Source organism: Nematolebias whitei, chromosome 1 (genome assembly GCF_014905685.2).
Source record: "Nematolebias whitei isolate Nwh7 chromosome 1, NemWhi1, whole genome shotgun sequence".
Classification (NCBI taxonomy): Eukaryota; Metazoa; Chordata; class Actinopteri; order Cyprinodontiformes; family Rivulidae; genus Nematolebias; species Nematolebias whitei.
The window spans coordinates 15,249,547-15,270,757 of record NC_056498.1 but is presented as its reverse complement, the minus strand read 5'-3'; the positions used below and the strand labels follow the sequence as shown (position 1 = coordinate 15,270,757).

General features: G+C 39.4%; 1 protein-coding gene across 1 annotated transcript in view; it reads right to left on the bottom strand.

The window, feature by feature from the left end:
• Positions 1–325: 325 nt before the first annotated feature.
• The window catches only part of LOC119408489 (solute carrier family 12 member 3), a 143,518-nt gene continuing 122,632 nt past the window's right edge, over positions 326–21,211 (bottom strand). Inside the window, exons 6-19 of the mRNA XM_037675317.1 lie at positions 17,464–17,621; positions 17,207–17,314; positions 16,416–16,539; positions 16,172–16,273; positions 15,665–15,820; positions 8,325–8,424; positions 7,982–8,093; positions 7,717–7,851; positions 7,058–7,164; positions 5,765–5,847; positions 5,607–5,675; positions 2,712–2,816; positions 885–962; positions 326–395 (exon numbers count right to left, since the gene is read on the bottom strand). Coding sequence (XP_037531245.1) covers positions 391–395; positions 885–962; positions 2,712–2,816; positions 5,607–5,675; positions 5,765–5,847; positions 7,058–7,164; positions 7,717–7,851; positions 7,982–8,093; positions 8,325–8,424; positions 15,665–15,820; positions 16,172–16,273; positions 16,416–16,539; positions 17,207–17,314; positions 17,464–17,621 — 1,442 coding nt within the window. The 3' untranslated portion in view covers positions 326–390. The remainder of the gene's footprint in view (positions 396–884; positions 963–2,711; positions 2,817–5,606; positions 5,676–5,764; positions 5,848–7,057; positions 7,165–7,716; positions 7,852–7,981; positions 8,094–8,324; positions 8,425–15,664; positions 15,821–16,171; positions 16,274–16,415; positions 16,540–17,206; positions 17,315–17,463; positions 17,622–21,211) is intronic.

The window sequence follows — 21,211 nt, the reverse complement described above, 5'->3', positions numbered from 1 at the left end:
TAAATCACGTCAGCTGGACAAATTATTCTTGGAAGAAACGTTTCATCTTTCATCTGAAAGACTTTGTCAGTCTGAGGCCTGCCACCAAAATATGTCTTATAAATAGTACATTACTGACATCTTTCAAGCCAGCCTTCAGTGGAATTCCCAGAAACTGACTTACACATGCAAAAAAGGTGTTTATTTTTTTAATCTGGTATTTTTTTAAACAATTGAATCACCCTTTAGAGAAAATTGTTTTTGGAGTACTTATTTATTCTTTTATTGTCAGCCGTGTATATAAATGAGCAAAGATCTTTCATATTTACCTCTTGGTGTGAGGGCGTTTCTCAATGTCTGTCATGACTATAACGTCACTCACGTCCAGACGGAACCTCTGCAGCAGAGTGGTCATCCTGGAAAAAAAGTCAAAACTTCAGTATTCATATTCAACTTTTCAAACCACAGGTATTAAACGCTAATACACTAAACAGTCTGGTGTCTACATTTACCGTAGTTTAATCATTTCCAAACCGAGCTATCCACAACAAAATACGAAGTTTAACACTGACTACTTTTTAAATGAAAACAGATCAAATTGTATTTAACTTTGCATTTTCTTAAGCTTCACCCTTATATATATACATATATATATATATATATATATATATATATATATATATATATATATATATATATATATATATTTGGGAATGAGAATTGTATTTGTTTTTATTGGGTTGTTTGATTGATTTTTGTTTTGCAACAAGAATTCAAATTATAAATTGGTGAAAAACATTTCTGAACATAATCTGAAAGCTAAAGCACAAAAACACAGTACAAACACTTTATTTTAATTTATTTTGAAATTTACTGGCAACATTTGAAAATTAAAAAAATCATACTCATTCCGGCTCTCCTCCATGTTCTCTTCATCTCCCACAATGAATACTCTGACTTTACATCTGTGCCAGCGTTTTCTCCTGGAGAACAGGTAAGGTACCAGCAATGTCAATCCTTAAAAGAAAGAAATACTTGTAAATAATGGTAACCTGTTTTTTCATATAAATACTGAACGGGGGGGGGGGGGGGGGTGTTATTTTGTTTTTGCAACTGAACAATTACAAGACTTAGGCCCTGTTTACATGAAGCGTTTTTTTGAGTGAAGTCAGTTTTTCTGCTGGCCGTTTGTGTATATGACAACAGTCACCATTCTGTTTGAAACTGAAGGTTTTCTTTAATTAATTTCTCATAATGGAGATCAAAGTGGAAGTGTGAAATACTCCGTAGGTGGCTGCAGTCAAGGATTTTTCTGCACTAACAGCAGTTAAACAAATAACACAAAGCAGAGCATTTTTTGTCCTACTCTCCCTTTTTCTTTTTATTTAGGAGCAAGCTAACAACATCCTAGGTCAGAAGGGACATTGTGTATCTACCAGTTTTGACATAAATGCGATCATGCAGACACTGCATGCAAAATGCATGCAACTGAGCGCTGATGCGTCCATAGTTCATTATTTCTCGTGTGGCAACCCTGCCTAGTATGCAAATTACAGTTCCCATGTAAGCCTGCAATTTTTTTGTTTGTTTGTTTATGCCTCCCAGGAAACATAAAAAATCCACTAACATTTTTAGAGATCATTCACGTGTAAACAGCGCATTAAAGTAAGAACGTAAACCTCATTCTAAAAACAGCTAATTGACTAACGATATCTTTCATTCCTCTTTATGTACTGTATGTATGCATGTGTGTATATGTTTGTATGTACTGTATTCAGTTCAATTCAATTCAATTCAAAAATACTTTATTAATCCCAAAGGGAAAGTAATTGTTGTTGTAGATCATCTTGCTTTCACTAGAGTTGTTCTAAATGCTGATGGCTCTGGGCAGGAAGGATCTCTTTTAGCAGTCCGTCCCATAGCGGATCCAAAGAAACTGGGTGCCGATGCCAATCCATCCACCCAGACCCAGCAGACCTCTTGGTCCTCTTGGGCAGCAAGACTGCCTAAATGCTGGGTAGAACTCCTCCCTGAGCAATGGCTATTACTCCCAGCAGCCTGCTGAGCCCCTCATTGCTGCAGACTTAACTGCAGGTGTTGGGGGATGCTCTCGGTCCTCCCTCTGTCATGAGTCGCGTTTCTTGCTACCCCTAAGATCTCAGGCATTTGAGCACCGCCTCCAGGTAGATGGTAATGCATCCATGGCACCTCCTTTTCAACTCATTTGGGGCTGTAGTTGAGATATTATTTGAGCCTTTGAGATGTTAATCAGCTGCTCCCGGATGTAAAAACCACCATGTCGTCATGGTTACGCGTCATAACAAGTGTCTAAAAATAAAAAATAATTTCAGTAAAAATCCTTCCAGCTGCACAGCATCCAATACCAGAGGAAGTAATCATCCAAAAAAATGCAATTTACATCCAGAAAAAAGAGGAATTTAAGTTTTCAAAAGCAAAATCTCAGAATGAAAGTAAGAGAGATACTCCAACATGCAGCCACCTTGAGTGGTGCAATTCTGGAATGTATGTATGTATGTATGTACATATGTATAATAATAATAAATAATGTCATCACAATGTCAGCACTGTATGTTTCCATACAATGGCGAAATTAGTCTCTGCATTTAACCCATCCACCACCAGGTGGTGCAGTGGGCAGCTATTGAAAGCGCCCGGGAGGCATTTTGGTATGTATGTATGTATGTACATATGTATGTACGTTTGGCACTCACCTCCATCATCTGCGATCCAATAGACGTCGATGGTCTTCTTGCCCTGGTCACTTTGAAACACTGTCGTGGTCTGATCAAGGTCCCCTTCATCAGACATGTCATCAGCTACAAACACAGGTGAAGTTGAAACATTAGAACGTTTGAAAGAATTAGAAAGAAAATAAATTCCCCACAAAATGCAAGAGTTTAATAACAAAGTAAGTTGGTGGTGGCAACAATTCAAACAATGGAACGTTTTGTGTAAAACAGTATTTCCAAGAACTTTACTAAATATTGCTGGTGTAATTTCTCAGTCATCAAGAATGTGGGAAATCCAAAGAATCCAAAAATGGACTGTAAAAAACTAAGCTTTTACAATGTATGTGAAATGACATCTGGAAATGTTAATGTTTATTGGGACAAATAGACAAAAAAAATTGATTAACGTAGAAATACTGTAATTTCATGCAGCTGAGTCATGGAAACCATAGCAAATCCATGCAAACGAGCAATTTGATTTTGTTTATTCACCCCAATAAACATAAAAAACCCACAAATGTTGTCAGAGGTCCAATAATTCTCAGTCAGATCATCTGGACAGTTTCTTTTTTATAAAGACGTTTCACCCTCTTTCCGGAGGGCTTCATCAGTCAGAGGAGTTCCAGTAACTTGTTTCCCCACCAAGCAGTAAACTCCTTAAGTGGACCTACTCCTCCCAGGCAGGCAGCCACAGCCAAAGTGGTTCAAAGCAACAACGTTCATGCACAATCATCCCGGTACCAAATCCAATAATTCTCAGTTGGGTCATCTGGACAGTTTCTTTTTTTATAGACGTTTCACCCTCTATCCGGAGGGCTTCATCAGCCAGAGGAGTTCCAGTAAATTGTTTTCCCACCAAGCAGTAAACTCTTTAAGTGAACCAACCAGTTTGCTGGAGCTAAGAAACAGTTTACTGGAATGCCTCTGACTGATGAAGCCCTCCGGATAGAGTGTGAAACGTTTTTATAAAAAAGAAACTGTCCAGATGACCCGACTGAGAATTATTGGATTTGGTACCTGAATGATTGAGCATGAACTTTGTTGTCAGAGTTCATTTCACAAACAACTTCAAAGCGCAGAATTCCGCACGCAGTTTAGATTTGAGAAAACTCCCTGGATGGAGGGCAAAACATCTTAAACTACAGATTAGAAGTTCAGTTGTTTTGCTTTTGTAACCATTTTTTTTTTTGGACAAAAATGGGTTGAGTTTAGAATGTCTATGATAACGTGATATTTATGCATGTGTAATTTACACACTGTTTTAGGGTGTTTTCACACCTGATAGTCCGGTAGACTCGGTTTGATTGGGGACTAAAATTGGAACATTGGTTTACATTTTTAGCTGGTGCGGTTCACATTCACTGTCAATCGAGCCAACCTGTGGTGGCGCTGCACCAAGAACTACTGAAAGAAACGGAAAAGAAAAAACCTCTGAAGAAGACACTGAGAACAACTTACTTCTTCTGGAAATATAAACAAAAATGGAATGGCTTCAAATGCTAGTGTTTTTAGGATTTCTGTTTTGTCTGTGGCACATGTGCCACACAAACATTTTGCATCAATGGACTCAGCATGAACAGAAGATGAGGCTGAAGACCATGGAGAATGTTGTTTTTCACTCAAGGCGGCTGAGAAGGCTCCATATAAAGTGGCCTGCAATGAGTAGGAGCAGTGAGTAGTTGGTTGTATTTACCCAGAATGCCCTGCACCGTAGTCCACTTTCTGCTTTTGGAGCTGTCTCCGGTCCGCATGCATCCACGTATGCATTTGAGCCGTGCTAGAGTTCACCTCAACCGAACCGAGACCTAGACTTTTAGGCAGACTAGAGATCGCTTTTTTGGTCCGAGTCAGAGTTTGAGTGCACATTCACACCTCCCCAAACGGACTAGAGTTCGATTAAAGTGGACCAAAGAGGGCTGGTGTGAATGCACAAATTTATAATCATTAGATATATTTTAAATGCACAAGATATTCATAGCCTCGGCTCCATTACAGTCATAAAGACAAGTTGGGCAGCTGTGGCTGAGTGGTTAGAGCAATCGTCCTCCAATGGGAGAGGTGGGGGCTCGATTCCACCAGCAGTCACATGTTTAAGTGTCTCTGGGCCAGACACTGAACCCCTCATTGCCTCCGATGTGTATCCCATCAGTTTACGAATGTGAAAAAGCTCTGATTAATATTTGTGTAGTGTCTATATGTCTATATTTTTGATTTACTTCATTTTGTATATTGCTTTATGTGTTACCTGTTGTTCTGTCTGTACAGCACTTTGGTTGGCCTTGTAGCTGTTTTAAGTGTTTTATAAATTAAGTGGTATGGTATAGAGTGCGGCAGCACGGTGGCGCAACTGGTAGAGCTGCTGCCTCTCAGCGAGCAGGTCCCTGGTTCAAACCCCGGTCCAGGGGCCTTTCTGGGTGGAGTTTGCATGTTCTCTCCGTGCATGCGTGGGTTTTCTCCGGGTACTCCGATTTCCTCCCACAGTCCAAAAACATGCATGTTAGGCTGATTGGTAACTCTAAATTGTCCCTAGGTGTGAGTGAGAGAGTGAATGTTTGTTTGTCTCGTTTGTCTCTATGTGGCCCTGTGATGGACTTGCGACCCGTCCAGGGTGTACCCCGCCCCTCGCTCAGTGATTGCTGGACATGGGCACCAGCGACCCCCGTGACCCAAAATGGAATAAGCGGGTAAAGAAAATGGATGGATGGATGGATGGTATAGAGTGCTCTATGAATGAGTAAATAAGGACACAGATTGTGTTGTAAAGCACTTTGAGTATCTTGATAAAATAGAAAGGTGCTACATAAGTACAGACCATTTACCATTTACAAAGTTATTGCAGTAATTGAATATACATTTTAGGGTGATGTTGGATCTCACCTGCGTCCTCATCATTGTTTGACTGCTCCTGGTTTTCCACAGTTTCATCAGGCTCAAAACCTTGGTTAACTGTGGAATCAACAGTATATTATTAGTTTCAAATGTATGTGTCGACTTGTGGTTGAGCATAGAGGGAAATATATTTTATTGTTGCAAACCTTCACATTCTAAGTCATCAGCGATATCCAGTCCACCTGTCATCCTCAAGATGCACAAATTGTAGTTTGAATCAAATGTGTCACTGGAGAAAGAAATAGAGAGAGAAAACTCAATTTAAAACATTTTTTTTTCTTTCCAAAATTGGGGTAAATAGTTTTTTTGTGTGTGTGTGTGTGTGTGTTTGTCTCATTTGTGTGTGTTTTACTAAATAGTCACTAACATTTTTATTAGTAATAACAATAACTGCAGTTTAAATTGCACAATAAATCCAGACTGATTTGTTCTGCCTCAAACTTGTCCTAAATGCCGACAAAACCAAAGGGATGCTTTTTTCAAATAGGAAATTGGTCCCAGCAGTTCTTCCTCTGATCTCATCCTCAAATGGTGTCCCCATTGAGTTTGTTTATTCCTATAAATATTTGGGTATCTTGGTCAGTTCGCATCTCTCTTTTAAGCTCCATGTGGAAAACTTGGTAAAGAAACTGAAAGTTAAACTGGGTTTCTTTTTCAGAAACAGATCCTGTCTAACTCTGAATGCTAGAAAATGCCTTGTGTCTGTGACTTTCCTTCCCTCTATTGATTACGGTGACATTATTTACATGAACGCTCCTACAAGAACCCTGCAGATGTTGGATGCTGTCTATCATGGTGCACTAAGATTCATAACTGGCTGTGGTTATCGTACCCACCACTGCACCCTGTATTCACTGGTTAACTGGACATCATTAATTTCAAGCAGACTCTCTCACTGGTACATTTTCATATTTAAATCACTTCTTGGTCTGCTGCCTTCATACATCTCCTACTACATGTCTCTGCATGAGTGCAGCTACAGTGTGCGCTCTCAGGACATTATTACCTGCAGTGTTCCCTCAGTGCGAACTGAACTAGGCAAAAGGGCCTTCTCCTACTCCGCTCCTGTTTCCTGGAATATCTTGCAAAAAGATTTGAAGCTCTCGACCTTGACCTCTCTAAGTGTCTTTAAGAATCTGTTGGACTCCTGGCAGGGACCAATGCAGACATGTTCCTGTCTTTACTTTTCTACATTCCCTTTAGAATCTAGCTGTTTTTATGTTGCTTTTCTTTTTTTAGCCATCCTATTTGCAAAAAAAATAAAAAATCTCTATGACTTTTTATAACTGTTTATTGTTGTTGCCGTTGTCCATTGTTGTCATCATTCTTTGTTGAAATCAGGTCTCTCTTGTAAATGAGTCCTCGAGGCTCAATGGGATTTACCTGTCTAAATAAAGGTTGAATGAATGAATGAATGAATGAAAAAGTTAACAACTTACTAAATGGTGTTGATATAATCCTCAATGCTTTCAGGAGTACTCTCCCCCCAGTTTCCCTTAAAGCCCAGAACCAAGGTGTTGGGTTTCAATTTGCCAAGACCAGACGCCTTTAAAAGGGAGAATGGAAATAAATAAATAAATAAAAACAATAAATGAGATACATGGAGACATTTTTGTTAGTATACAGTACAAAAAGTCACAAGTCCTATAATGAAACTTCAAATGATTTAAATTACAGCATTATTTTCCAGGGAGCTAATGTTCTTAGCACTGTTGGCTTGTTTGTTAATTCAAATGTAGTTTTAACCAATTAAATGAAATGTCTAAGGCTCTCAGTGGGGTTTTGTGTGTGTGTGTGTGTGCTAGTCAACTTTGCAAGTACAAAGTAGATTGAATTTTGGAAACCCCTAGGCAAAAGCTAAAAACTGCAAATGCTAAGATGAAATGCTATGAGGGAAAAATGATATTTCAGTTAAAACTGACATAATTAAATAGCTTGAGCTTTTATTATGAACCAAGAAAAAACTGGACAACAACACATAAGTGGATTGGATGGCAAAGTCCTCATTGATTCATGACATCTTGCTGACCATAGCTGGGGGAGACACAAACAGATAAAAAAAAAATCTAAAATAAATGCAACATCTTGTATAATGTACCTGTAACAAGTTTTTAGCTCCCGCTCTGAGACTTTCAGCAGAAAGTGGAGCATAAAACGACCGCACCTTCCTCGTGTTCAGCCAGTTTACCATGCTCTCTGTAGGATCATCAGACCTTGTTGTCTTGTCCTGCTCCTACAAGAGTCCAGAATTTAACCCGCTCTTTAATGACTAATAAAATAAGTAATAACAGCCTTCTATCATAAAGTTATGGCCCAAATAACGCTTGTTTCCTTTCTAAAACAGCCATGATCAAAACTCGTACCAATATGATGTCTCCACAGATCATGAGACTGATGCGTTTAGTGAAGGAGCCAACAAAGTCCACCAAAGCAGGTCGCTGGTTTGGGGGTCCAGTCAGGACAAGGCACTGTGGCCTGACAGAAAACACAGGTCAACAGTTAGTACTGTACAATTTGTAGTTAATTGTTGTTAATGATTGTAGAAAATGCAAAGTACAATAATAAATGAATAGTCAATTAAAATATTTATTGATAGAAATATACATCTGTGACTGGCTGTAGGTCTATTTATTCCCTGACAGATTGCCAATAAAATATAATTAATTTATATTTAGGTTATTTGTTTTCAATCAGTAGTAGACTAACCTGTAATTCTTGACGTGATCCTTTACACCCGTCAGAGAGATAGAGGATGCTAAGGCCATACTGTATGTTCCCGCTTGGACTGACGAACCCCAATTCAAATCTGTGACATGAGACAGATGTTTAGGAAGGAAGCATGCCGTAAATTACACTTTCTTACTGTTTGATCCAATGCAGACAGTGTCACAGTCTCTTGTAAAAATTTCCAGAACCAACAAAAAAGGCTCTACTTCTATGCAAAAAAAGATCTACTGAACCTTAAAACCCAGTTTCTGCAAAAATATGCAATTTGTCATTGCACTTGGACTTCTGTGTACTTCCCAAAATTCTGCTCTCAAGCAGATTTTCCCAAATTTCCACACTGAGGGACAATAAAGGTTATTTCTATTCTATTATATTTTACACTTTGTAAATTCTTTCTATCATAGACTTAATTCTTTAGTCATTAAAAAAGTAACAATGGGGCCGTGAGCTGGAATCAGCTGGTTTCACTTGTTCAGTGTAATTGACCCTCTGGCAGCCAATTTTGCATTTTCATGAAAAACGACAACCTCCAGTAAAAATCAAGCAGTGCCAGTCCTGCCTGTTCGGATCATTGTCCGCACATTCAGATCCGCATGACAAACATGGATTGTTGAACGGTACTGCCCCATGACAGAATATAAGTAATAAACTAAGGATGAATCCAGGGCTTCATTTGTAAACTGATCGATGCTGGAACGCAAATAGTGGGTGGATCGGCTGTGGGGGCGGGGGTCCTGGGGAACATGCATGCTCACAAGACAAAAACCTGACAAGTTGTTAAATGACAAAATATATTTTGTTAGCAAAGAATAGAGTCCTAACATTTATTAAACATTACTTCCGTATTTACAAAAAAATAAAAAATAATTCTAAATTATGCTTTGACAAACTCATCGATAAAACTAAAACATTTTGTCAACACAAAAGAGGTCACTCTCACTTTGACTTTGTACTCGTTGTTGCATGTGTGCTGTGTGTGACAAGCGTCCAGATCATCATAACAACAGCAGCGGAGGTGTCAGAGTTATTTATTTATCGTCTCAACAGCAGAGGGGAGTGACACGGTTCAAGAATGGCTCCCAAAACGACAAGGCAGTCATGTTTGTTCATAACTTTATTAATAGCGAGCCTGAGAGTTGCCGGATCCAAGCAAACAGTTTCCGTAACGCACCCTGACAAAATAAGGGAGTTCCCGGATCTTGCTTTGGCAAGATCTGGTTCAAATTAAGCCCTGGATGAATTGATAAAAAATATTTTATATCCCTCTTAAAACTGACAAATGAGTTGAAAAAGACAAAGAACAAAACAATACACAGCAAGCTCAGTAATAAGTAATTTACATTATTTATTAGGAGGAACTACTTTGTGGGGCAAATGATTTTTTTAGGTGGGGCTACACCCAACCTGCCCCTATGAACCTGCCGTCTCTGCACACACAGCACAATCTCTGAAACCACATTGGTTTTAAATGAATTTTTCATGTCATTAGACAGGAAAAAGTACTGTGCTCCCCTGCCATTTGTACTAACATCACAAAAGCTTCTGACACTGTTGACCATGATTTACTTTTAGGTTCCTTACATAAGATTGGTTTTAGCAATAATGTAATGCTATGGACCCAGAACTGTCTCTCTGGTAGGAAATAAAGATGCACTGATGCCGATACTGGTATCGGCATCAGTACCGACATCGGGAAAAAACTTCTGGATCGGGTATCGGTGACAATGTAACCGATCCATGACTGGGCAGATCTATTCACTCTAATTCTATGCTTTGTGCTCTGAATGACGTCACGCGCTAGCGTACTGACTGAACAAATTAAAGTTGTGTTAAACTTTAATCAAATAAGTGAACAAAGAGATAAAAAATGTGACATGTGGTTAATGAGGGATCTGTCCTTAAATGGTCGAGTGTCGTTATCAAAGGCAGAAGGCATCTCCAGATCTGTTCATGTATCCTTATCACTTGATATGCCCAAAAAGATTTAAAAAAAAAATAGATCAAACATTATTAAATTTCATATGAAAAAATAGAAACCAGTATCTGAAGAAAGATATTTTATGCAATTCTAGGAAATATGGTGGTCTAGAAGTTTTAACTTATGAAACATTAAACAACTTATTTAAAGTGAAATGGCTAAACAAGTTGATATATAATAATGAATCAATATGAAATACTTTTCCCAATTATATTTCTAATCTTTTGGGTGGGCTTGAATTTTTACTTAAGTGCGATTATAAAATTGAGAAACTCCCAGTAAAACTGTCAAACTTACATAAACAAGCTCTTCTAGCCTGGAAACATATTTACAAACATAACTTTTCTCCTACTAGTTGCTACTGTATATCTGGAATAATGGGAACATATTATATAAGAATAAATCACTTTTTTTATAGAAACTGGATGGAACATGGTATCACAATGGTTAAACAGTTGTTTAATGATGAAGGGAATCTCCTTTCTTACAAATATTTTTTATGCAAATTTAATTTGCCTGCTACATGAGGAGAATATGCAATAGTTTTTTTTTTCTGTACTACCTAATGGAATGGTGCAACTCTACCGAGGTGCAACTACGCACACTAATGATCTACTGATCTACCTAAAAATGGGTAATGGATTGGAGATGTTGATATCACCAAAAAGAAATGCCCCAATAAAATTATAAGATCACATCTACAAAAGATAGCTCTTCCCTCTGGCAGGTCCTTCTCTATATGGTGAATTTGATTGGAACCTAGCTTTGTTGATTGGAGAAAAATACTCTATGAACTACAAGGTAAAGGAGATTCCCTTCAAAATTTTACACAACATTTATCCAGCAAAAAAGACATTTGAATGATTTAAGTTTGTAACTGACTGCTCTTGTTCTTTCTGTGAATCCAACGTTTAACAATTTCACATTTATTTTTTCAATGTGCATACAGTAATATATTCTGGACTGACTTACAACACTATATACAACATAAAACCAGGCAAAGAATCACCTTTGATGAAAGAGACATTATATATTTTTTTATAATAAAGATATGGACAAAGACACAGCCCATTTTATACAACTGCTATTGCTCCTCGGGAAATATCACATTCATAAAGCCAAATGGTCCAACTCCAAACCAAACATTGGATACTTCCTCCAATAACTGTTTAATTGTGACTAAAATATCAAATACATCCCCAACAAGAAAGCTATCTATACAAAGACAATTCTTGACAAATTCAACATTCATGACCCATCTACTTGACAACCTCTGTATATTACTGTGTCATGTTCCCCCTGGCAATCTGTTTATATTATTAATGTTGATGTCTGGTTAACAACCAGATTTTTGTACGCCTATAATTTTCAATAAAGATTAAAAAAATAATAATAATAATTTAAGTTGTTGTCTTCACATGTTTGACCAAGCTTGTGAAGCTCTTGGTGTGTTTAAGTGTGCTGTTATGGTGCAGAGTTTTCAAAAAATTTGTAATTCAGTACATTCATGTCTACGTTTAACAAAACAAATATTTAAGTTAATTCAGCACTGGGTTTGTAAGCGCAATCATCCAGGTAGACAACAAAAATGGCTAAAACATGCCATCTGGACCCATTTCTGAAACAGGTCCAGATTACATGTTTTAGCCATTTTTGTTAATTCAGCACTGTTTTTTCTGTATCAGATCGGTATCTGATCGGTATTGGTCGATACTAAACCTCAGATATCGGGATCAGATTGGAAGTGAAAAAAGTGGATTGGTGCATCCCTAGTAGGAAACAGTCTTTGGCTCTGGGTAGCCATACATTTTACCCAGAAACTTAAAGCCTATAACTAATAGAGTCTCACTGGACTCAGTCCTGAGTCCAGTTTTGTTGTGTCAAATGAGAGTTTTGACTTTTCAGCTGTATCTCATTTTAACTCATTTTCCTTTAAACCATTAGTTTGAAACAAACAATTTCCAATGTATATACTGTATATATATATATATATTCTATCCATCCATCTTCTACCATTTATCTGTAGTCAGGTTGCAGAGGCAAAATAGACAAGAGAGAAACCCAGACATTCCTCTTTTCAGCATCACTTCCCAATTCATCTTGGGGGACCTGGAGGTACTTCCATTCCAGGGAAGATTCAGAATTCATTGAGCAACTTCTGGGTCTTCCCCAGGGCTTTCTACCAGTGGGATATGTCTGGAAAACCTCTACAGGGAGGCATCCTATTCAAATGCATGAAATTCATCTGCAAATGATTCCATTTGATGCGAAGAAGCAGCGGCTCTATTTAGAGCTCCCTCCAGATGACGGAGCGCCTCATCCTATCTCTAGGGCTAAGCGCTGTCACTCTGCAAAGGAAGCCCATTTCATCCGCTTATATCTGAGATCACTTTTGGTCATGATGCAAACCTCATGACTATAGGTGAGATCTGACTATAGATGTGGGTCGTAACATAGACAGACCAGTAAATCAAGATCTTTTCCTTTCAACTCAGTTTTTTCTTCACTATGACTAGCCAAAGCAACAGAGGGTGAGGCCCCAATCCATCATTCCATCTCCTGTTCTATTCTACCATTACTCATGAACAAGACCCCCTAATACTTAAACTCCTCCATCTGAGGCAAAGTTTGCCCCCAAATTCAGAGGTGGTATTCCACACATTTCCAGTTGAGAACCTTGGCCTCAGACTTAGAGGAACTGACTCTAATTTCAGCCCCTTCATACTCAGCTGCGAACTGTCCCCGTGCATGCTAAAGGTCTTGCCTGAAGATGCCTGCTAAACTATAACATCAGCATAAAGCAGAGATGAAAACCTAAGGCTCCCAAACCAGACACCCTCCTGACTGCACCTTGAGATCCTGTCCATTACCACCACAAACAGGATTGGAAACAAGAGACGGCCATGGTGGATTTCAACCCACACTGATAACAAGCTGGACATTATTCCAATAATCCAGACACAACTCCTGCTTTGGTTATACATGGACAAGATGTCCATAAAAAGCAACCCAGGTACCAAGTATTCCCGCAGCATACCTCCGCAGAATGAACACAGTCATAAGCCATCTCCAAGTCCACAAAACACATTTAGGCTAGAGAGGCAAACTCCTGTGATCCCCTTAGCAACTTTACAAAGGTGAAGATCTGGTATACTGTTCTACAACCAGGATGGAAGCTACACTGCTCCTCCTGAATATGAGGTTTGATCATCAGTAGGAGCCTGCCTTCCAACACCCTGGAGTACATTTTCCCAGAGAGGGCGAGAAGTGTGATCCCGTGACAGTTGGAACAAACAAACCAGTTCCAGTTTTTTACAAATGGTAACCACCACCCCTGTACCTGTATGCCACTCCACAGGTGTTGTCCAGTTCTTCATGCAACATTGAAGAGACATCTCACAGAAAATCTTGTCCACCTCTGGCGCCCTGCCACTAAGAAGCTTATTGACTACCTCTGTAACCTCTGTAATGATAATGGACTCAACTTTCCCTGAGTCCTCAGACGCTGCCTTTTCAAAGGTGGACATGGTGAGTGGATTAAGCAGATCCTCAAAGTGCTCCTTCCGCCACTCAACAATATGCTCACGTCGGGTCAGCAGTTTCCCACCCAAACCAAGCACAGCCTTGGATATAATCCACTTTTCTTTTTTGAGTTGCTGAATGGTTTGCCAGAACTTCATCAAAGCCTATCGAATGTTCTTCTCCATGGCCTTCCCAAATTCCTCCCTCGCCCAAGTTTTTGCATTGTCAACCACCAAAACTACAGTCCTTATGGTCACATTGTACCTGTCAAGTGCTTCAGGAATCGTTTAGGATAGCCAAGTTCTAAATGCTTTCTTCTTCAGCTTGACAGGCTCCATCACTGCTGGTGTCCACTAGCGGGTCTTTTGGTTGCTGCCCTGACAGACACAAATGATAATCTGGGCACAGATTCTGGAAGCTGCATCTGCAACAGTAGCCCTGAACACTCAGTGCCCTGAGATCAATTCTGTTGTGACTTGGCACTAAATAAAAAAATGAACTTTACTGAATTACATGTTCCCAACCTCCCTTGGGACATGTGAAAAACTATCCCAAAGGTGTAAGCTGAAGGTCACACAGACCAGGGATTCCACCAGACATTCCCAGTTCATCCTCTCTGTGCATTTAGGTTTACCAGGTCTGTCTAGTAGCCTCCCCTGTCACCAGATCTGACTCACCACCAAATGATGTTCAGTTTACTCTCTCTTCATCCAAGTGTCCAAGATATAGGATCACAGGCCAATGACACAAATACAAAATCAAATCATCAACCTTTGGTCTAAGGTGGCCTGGTACCAAGTACACTTTTGAACCAAACTATGCTCAAAAATAGTGTTTATTATGGGCAACCCATGCCTACCATAGAAGTCCAATAAGCAAAAACCATTTGAGTCCAGGACAGGGAGGCCATTCTTCCTATTTACCTCTATCTGGATGACTCTTTCATAGCCCACAAGGGCATTAAAGTCACCCAGTAGCATCCCCAAATGGCATCCCTTCCAGGACACCATCCAGAGATTCCAGAAAGGCCGGATAATCTTAACTGATGTTTAGTGCATAAACATAAACAACAGTCAGAACCTTTCTTCCTTCAGCCCGAGGCAACCCTCTTATTAACCGGGGGAAACTCCAATATTGAGGCATTCAGCCGGAGGCATGTGAGTATGCCCACACCAGGCTGATGCCTCTCTCCCTGGGCAACTTCAGAGAAGGAGAAAGTCCAGCATCTCTCCAGGAGTGGGGTTCTAGAGCACATGCTGTATGTAGAGGTGAGCCCAACATTTTTATTTATTTATTTGGTACCACTCTACCTCACACACAAGCTCCAGTTGCCTACCTGCCAGTGAGGGGGATGTTCCACACCCCTAGAGTTAGTATATGCCACTAGGAATCTGCATAGCCAGGGACACTTCCTCACCTGCCACTTGGCATCCACAGACAGACCTCCCCACAGATGGTGGGTCCAAGTGGAGGTGGCTTCCTTTTATTTCTTCAAGTTTGGCTGAGGCCCAGGAGTCAAGGCTCCATCACTAGGTGCTCGTCGGGGTGCTCCCCCAGGCCTGACTCCAGGAAGGTGTCCCTGTTTCCCTTTTCCGGGTGAGGTTTCCTGATGCATGTGTTGTTTATCCGATAAGGTTGTAATACTATTCATAATAATAATAACAACAGCAACAGCAATATAATAATAACAACAATAAAAGCAATATAATAATAATTATAATTGATAAATAAAAAATGTACAGCATTTCAAATTATGATAGTAGATAATTATATTTAATTATTTACAGAATTTATTTATTTTTTCGAGTTATGGACTCACTGGGTTTGGTGTAGCTGACATATGCGTAGAGGGAAATGATTATAGCGAAGGTGACGAGGGCAGCCCACCAAGTGAACAGAAACATCAGAGCCACTGAGACCACTGTCCCATACAGTGATGCCCATTTGCTGTAGTAGTGGAAAGATGGCCTCCACCCTAATAGAAACAATTATGACAGACAGAGGACATATAATTTAACAACTTTGCTTTAAAAATGCATACATTTAACTGTTATAGTAGGCACTACTCCCTTGTAGTGTCTGCAGGATAATCCAATAGTAAGCTAGTAGATTATTTTCATTCTGACCATAGTAAATAAGCTTTTGAAAGCTGAAATCTGAAACCAACTTAGTGAAAAGTTGTTTTGACTCATTTGACATGGATGGCTTCCTTATAATTTGTTCTGTTTAGCAGATACTTGTTTTTTTTTTTGTTTGTTTGTTTTTTTGCTGCACTAATATAATATATACACAAAGTAACACATAAGTAAGTAATAAAGAAACTAACCAGGGGAATTTGTGATAGAAGCATGAAAGCAACTGAAGTTTATAAGGCCATAGGAGCACAGGAAGAAGTTTGAAATCAGAGCTGCAATGGTGTTCAACTCAGCTGTGATGAGAAAAAGAAAAACAAAGAAACATAAATATATTAATTAAAATTCATAATGTGAAGTAAATTAATGAAAGTGCTTTAAATAAAAAAAAAATGTAAAAGTAAAAAAAAAAAACAGTTTGTAAATTACTGGACGCACCGATGACAATGAAGATCACAGCAATGATATAACAGAGACAATATGCTCGGAGGGGTTCATTATTTTTCCCATAACCCTTTGCAAAGAAAAAAATGTACGGGTATATTTTGTCCTTGCACAGACACTGAAAAAAAGAGGAAAAATAAGCACAAGTTACAAATCAATGGGTGGATTTACTTATTGTTTGTCTGTAAATTGCATGATAATAAAAAATATTACTCTGCTCAAATAATCTATGTTCAATTATCCTGAGCAAGCAGGAACATAGAAAGCCAATAATGTGTAAATTTATTGAAAACCTACAGACATTACATGCTGCAGATAAACAGTACTCAATTTAAAAAGAATGTTTAACATTTATGACAATCCAACAACAAAAAATTGCCTATGCCATTATGACTTTATTCTGAACAGATGTATATGCCAACTGTTTTATTTATTTGTTTTTCCTCCAAAATTCTTATTTAATTTAAAGCTCAATTAAAACAAGAGGGCAGCACGGTGGCGCAACTGGTAGAGCTGCTGCCTCTCAGCAAACAGGTCCCTGGTTCAAACCCCGGTCCAGGGGCCTTCTGGGTGGAGTTTGCATGTTCTCTCCGTGCATGAATGGGTTTTCTCCGGGTGCTCCGGTTTCCTCCCACAGACCAAAAACATGCATGTTAGGCTGATTGGTAACTCTAAATTGTCCCTAGGTCCCCCCGTGACCCAAAATGGAATAAACGGGTAAAGATAATGGATGGATGGATGGATGGAATTAAAACAAGAAACAGGTTATTACAACCGCGTCTCACCTGAAAAATTTTTGGTGCAGAGACCATGAATCCAAGAGCAGAAGACAAGCTGGCTGCAAAGATACCAGCACTGATGAAGTAGTAATAACCAGAAATCTGCCCCATTACCTGGTTGGAAAAAATTATTGTGCAGAATTGACCAAACTGAACTGAAGTCATTGCTCAAATGAAACCTTTGCTTGGTACAATAGTTTTATGATCAAACAATATAAACACAATTTAAAGAAAACATTTATGAATTGAAAATGTATACCTACATTCACGTTGTTGGCCAGACCATATTTACAGGACTGGGACTGGATGCAGTCTGTGAAGTTCCAGCCCATATTACATGCCAGTCCCACACAACCACCAGTGCTGTTTCCAGTAATGATGTCACTTTTGTTCCCAGAAGCATCCCGTACAACACACCCAGCTGGAAGAAAACACCAGGAGCCTCATGTAGCAATGATGTGTATGCACAAAACGGTTGCATGCGTCAGGTTTGTCAAGATGTATCAAAATGAATATTGCATGAGAGTGTGCATAACAATAGGCAAACTTTTCATGTACCCTGAGATTGTGCTCACTTGTATGCAAACTTTTCATTGACAGTATCAAAGTAAAAGGACTGCATTGCACCTAAATACACCAAAATATGACTTTATACGGTTTTCTAAACCTAAGGGATATTTTAACCTGATTTTGAACATTTGTGGTTTAAAATGAATCATGAACTAAATCACACCTCATTTTATATACAGTATGTACAGGTCCTTCTAAAAAAATTAGCATATTGTGATAAAGATCATTATTTTCCATAATGTAATGATAAAAATTAAACTTTCATATATTTCAGATTCATTGAACACCAACTGAAATATTTCAGGTCTTTAATTGTTTTAATACTGATGATTATGGCATACAGCTCATGAAAACCCAAAATGCCTGTCCCAAAAAATTAGCATATCATGAAAAGGTTCTCTAAACAAGCTATTAACCTAACCATCTGAATCAATGACGTAACTCTAAACACCTGCAAAAGATTCCTGAGGCTTTTAAAAACTCCCAGCCTTGTTCATTACTCAAAACCGCAATCATGGGTAAGACTGTCGACCTGACTGCTGTCCAGAAGGCCATCATTGACACCCTCAAGCAAGAGGGTAAGACACAGAAAGAAATTGCTGAATGAATAGGCTGTTCCCAGAGTGCTGTATCAAGGCACCTCAGTGGGAAATCTGTGGGAAGGGAAAAGTGTGGCAGAAAACGCTGCACAACGAGAAGAGGTGACCGGACCCTGAGGAGGATTGTGGAGAAGGGCTGATTCCAGACCTTGGGGGTCCTGCGGAAGCAGTGGACTGAGTCTGGAGTAGAAACATCCAGAGCCACCGTGCACAGGCGTGTGCAGGAAATGGGCTACAGGTGCCGCATTCCCCAGGTCAAGCCACTCTTGAACAAGAGACTGCATCAGAAGCATCTCGCCTGGGACTGCTGCTGAGTGGTCCAAAGTTATGTTCTCTGATTACAGTAAATTTTGCATTTCCTTTGGAAATCAAGGTCTGGAGGAAGAGAGGAGACACAGAATTAATATTGCTTGAGGTCCAGTGTCAAGTTTCCACAGTCACTGGGGTGTCATGTCAGCTGCTGGTGTTGGTCCACTGTGTTTTATCAAGCGCAGGGTCAATGCAGCTAGCTATCAGGAGATTTTGGAGCACTTCATGTTTCCATCTGCTGAAAAGCTTTATGGAGAAGAAGATTTCATTTTTCAGCACGACCTGGCACCTGCTCACAGTGCCAAAACCACTGGTAAATGTTTTACTGACCATGGTATTACTGTGCTCAATTGGCCTGCCAACTCTCCTGACCTGAACCACATAGAGAACCTGTGGGATATTGGGAAGAGAAAGTTGTGAAATGCAAGACCCAACACTCTGGATGAGCTTAAGGCCGCTATCGAAGCATCCTGGGCCTCCATAACACCTCAGCAGTGCCACAGGCTGATTGCCTCCATGCCACGCCTCATTGAAGCAGTCATTCATGCAAAAGGATTCCCGACCAAGTATTGAGTGCATAACTGAACATGATTATTTAAAGGTTGGCGTTTTTTGTATTAAAAACACTTGTCTTTCATTGGTGGGATGAAATATGCAAATTTTTTGGGACAGGCATTTTGGGTTTTCATGAGCTGGATGCCATAATCATCAGTATTAAAACAATTAAAGACCTGAAATATTTCAGTTGGTGTGCAATGAATCTGAAATATATGAAAGTTTCATTTTTATCATTACATTATGGAAAATAATGACCTTTATCACAATATGCTAATTTTTTGAGAAGGACCTGTATACATAATATTTAACAGACTGATGAGACACAGAAATTGAATGTTAATTGTCTAAGGGGCACTTCCTTTCTCACTGAAAAGCAAACAGTATCGGATCAGCATGTTAATTCAGAACAATTCTTGTGGGATTATTCCTAAGGTCAACAAGGTATATACAGTGACACATGGACATTATTAGCCTTGATGTTGCCTGTAATTAAGGAAGAATGTCACCTTTGGTGCTGTTGTAGGACAATGCCAAAACACAAATTTAGAGGTAGTGTATTGTCATGGATCACACCATTCTGAAGGCACATGATGATGTTCGGCTTATTATCTGATCTACAGATCTTTTGGAACACTGCACTGAACTGGCCCCAGTGTTATAAAGGAAAATTAAGAAGGCTTGCAGGTGCCAGTTAAAGTCCTCACCATGCTGAGGTTCCTTGCAAACTGTGTTTAAGAGAACAGGATGACAGGTCAGGTATTTCACAGTCGGTCCCGAGTCGTCCCATGCTAGCTCTATAGGATGGCCTCTTCTGTATGATGCCCATAAATACCCAGTTCCCCTGCGCCAGGGGTGCCCAGTACGTCGATCATAATCTACCGGTCAATCGCAAAGGTAATATGAGCAGATTGCATAGGATTACAAAAAAAGACGTCAGCGTATCATCCATCCTCACACTGAAATTTACCACTTGATTGACCTTTTCTGGCACATGGGTCACCACGCATGCACATACAACCATGCAAAAAACTAGCAAGCTACCGAGTTGCCTAGTTAGCCTCCAATTTAGCATTTTTAAATGATCTGACCAACATGTTGAATGACCTTAATGTAGAGCTGTAAGGAAAAGACAAAGCCATGATCGATAAGATCAGCTCAGTGCAACATCTCTCCTTAAAGCTGCAACGCCATGACTTGGCAAACTTCCAAGAACCTCACGTCAGAGCTGGAGACGCAAGAAAAGGCATGTGTTCAACTTGATCGTGCACACTACACAGAGCAGACTGAGAACTGTCTGTCAGAGTTTGACAAACGCTTCCAAGATCTGTTTTACTGGAGCCAATCACTACATTCATGTGCCACCCTTTTCAGGAAGATGTTGAGGTTGCTTCACTGTCATCATAGATTGAAACGTTTCACCTAAACTTTTCCAGAGTGGAGGATGAGATTTTGACACTACAAGCTGACATTCAGCTTAAGGCCAGGGTTCATGGACAGTTCTGGAATTTACTCACAGAGGAAAAATACCCAACATGAGGAAACGTGTTTCCTCCTTGACTGCATTATTTATGTGAGTCAGCCTTTTCCCACATCAAGATTATTAAGTCCAAATACTGTTCCACCATGACAGGGGATCATTTGGAAGTGTGCTTGAGGCTGATTATCAGCAGCTACTGTCTGGACTACGCATCCCTGGCTGATTCCATTCAGTGCACGTCATCAGAGTAAGGTAATGGCAAAAAATGTAAAGTTGTATTGTGCAACATAGGTTCATGCAGTTATGCAAAGTACATCAAACATATATTGTACAAATAAATAATACTTAACATGTTTATAAATAAGTAGATGTTTTGTATTTTTGCAGTAGATAGATCACTTTGACTTGGTCATTTTATATGTAGTTTGCAGGCACCCCTGCAAAGCAATCCATTTCTTGACATCTAGACATTATATATATATATATATATATATATAT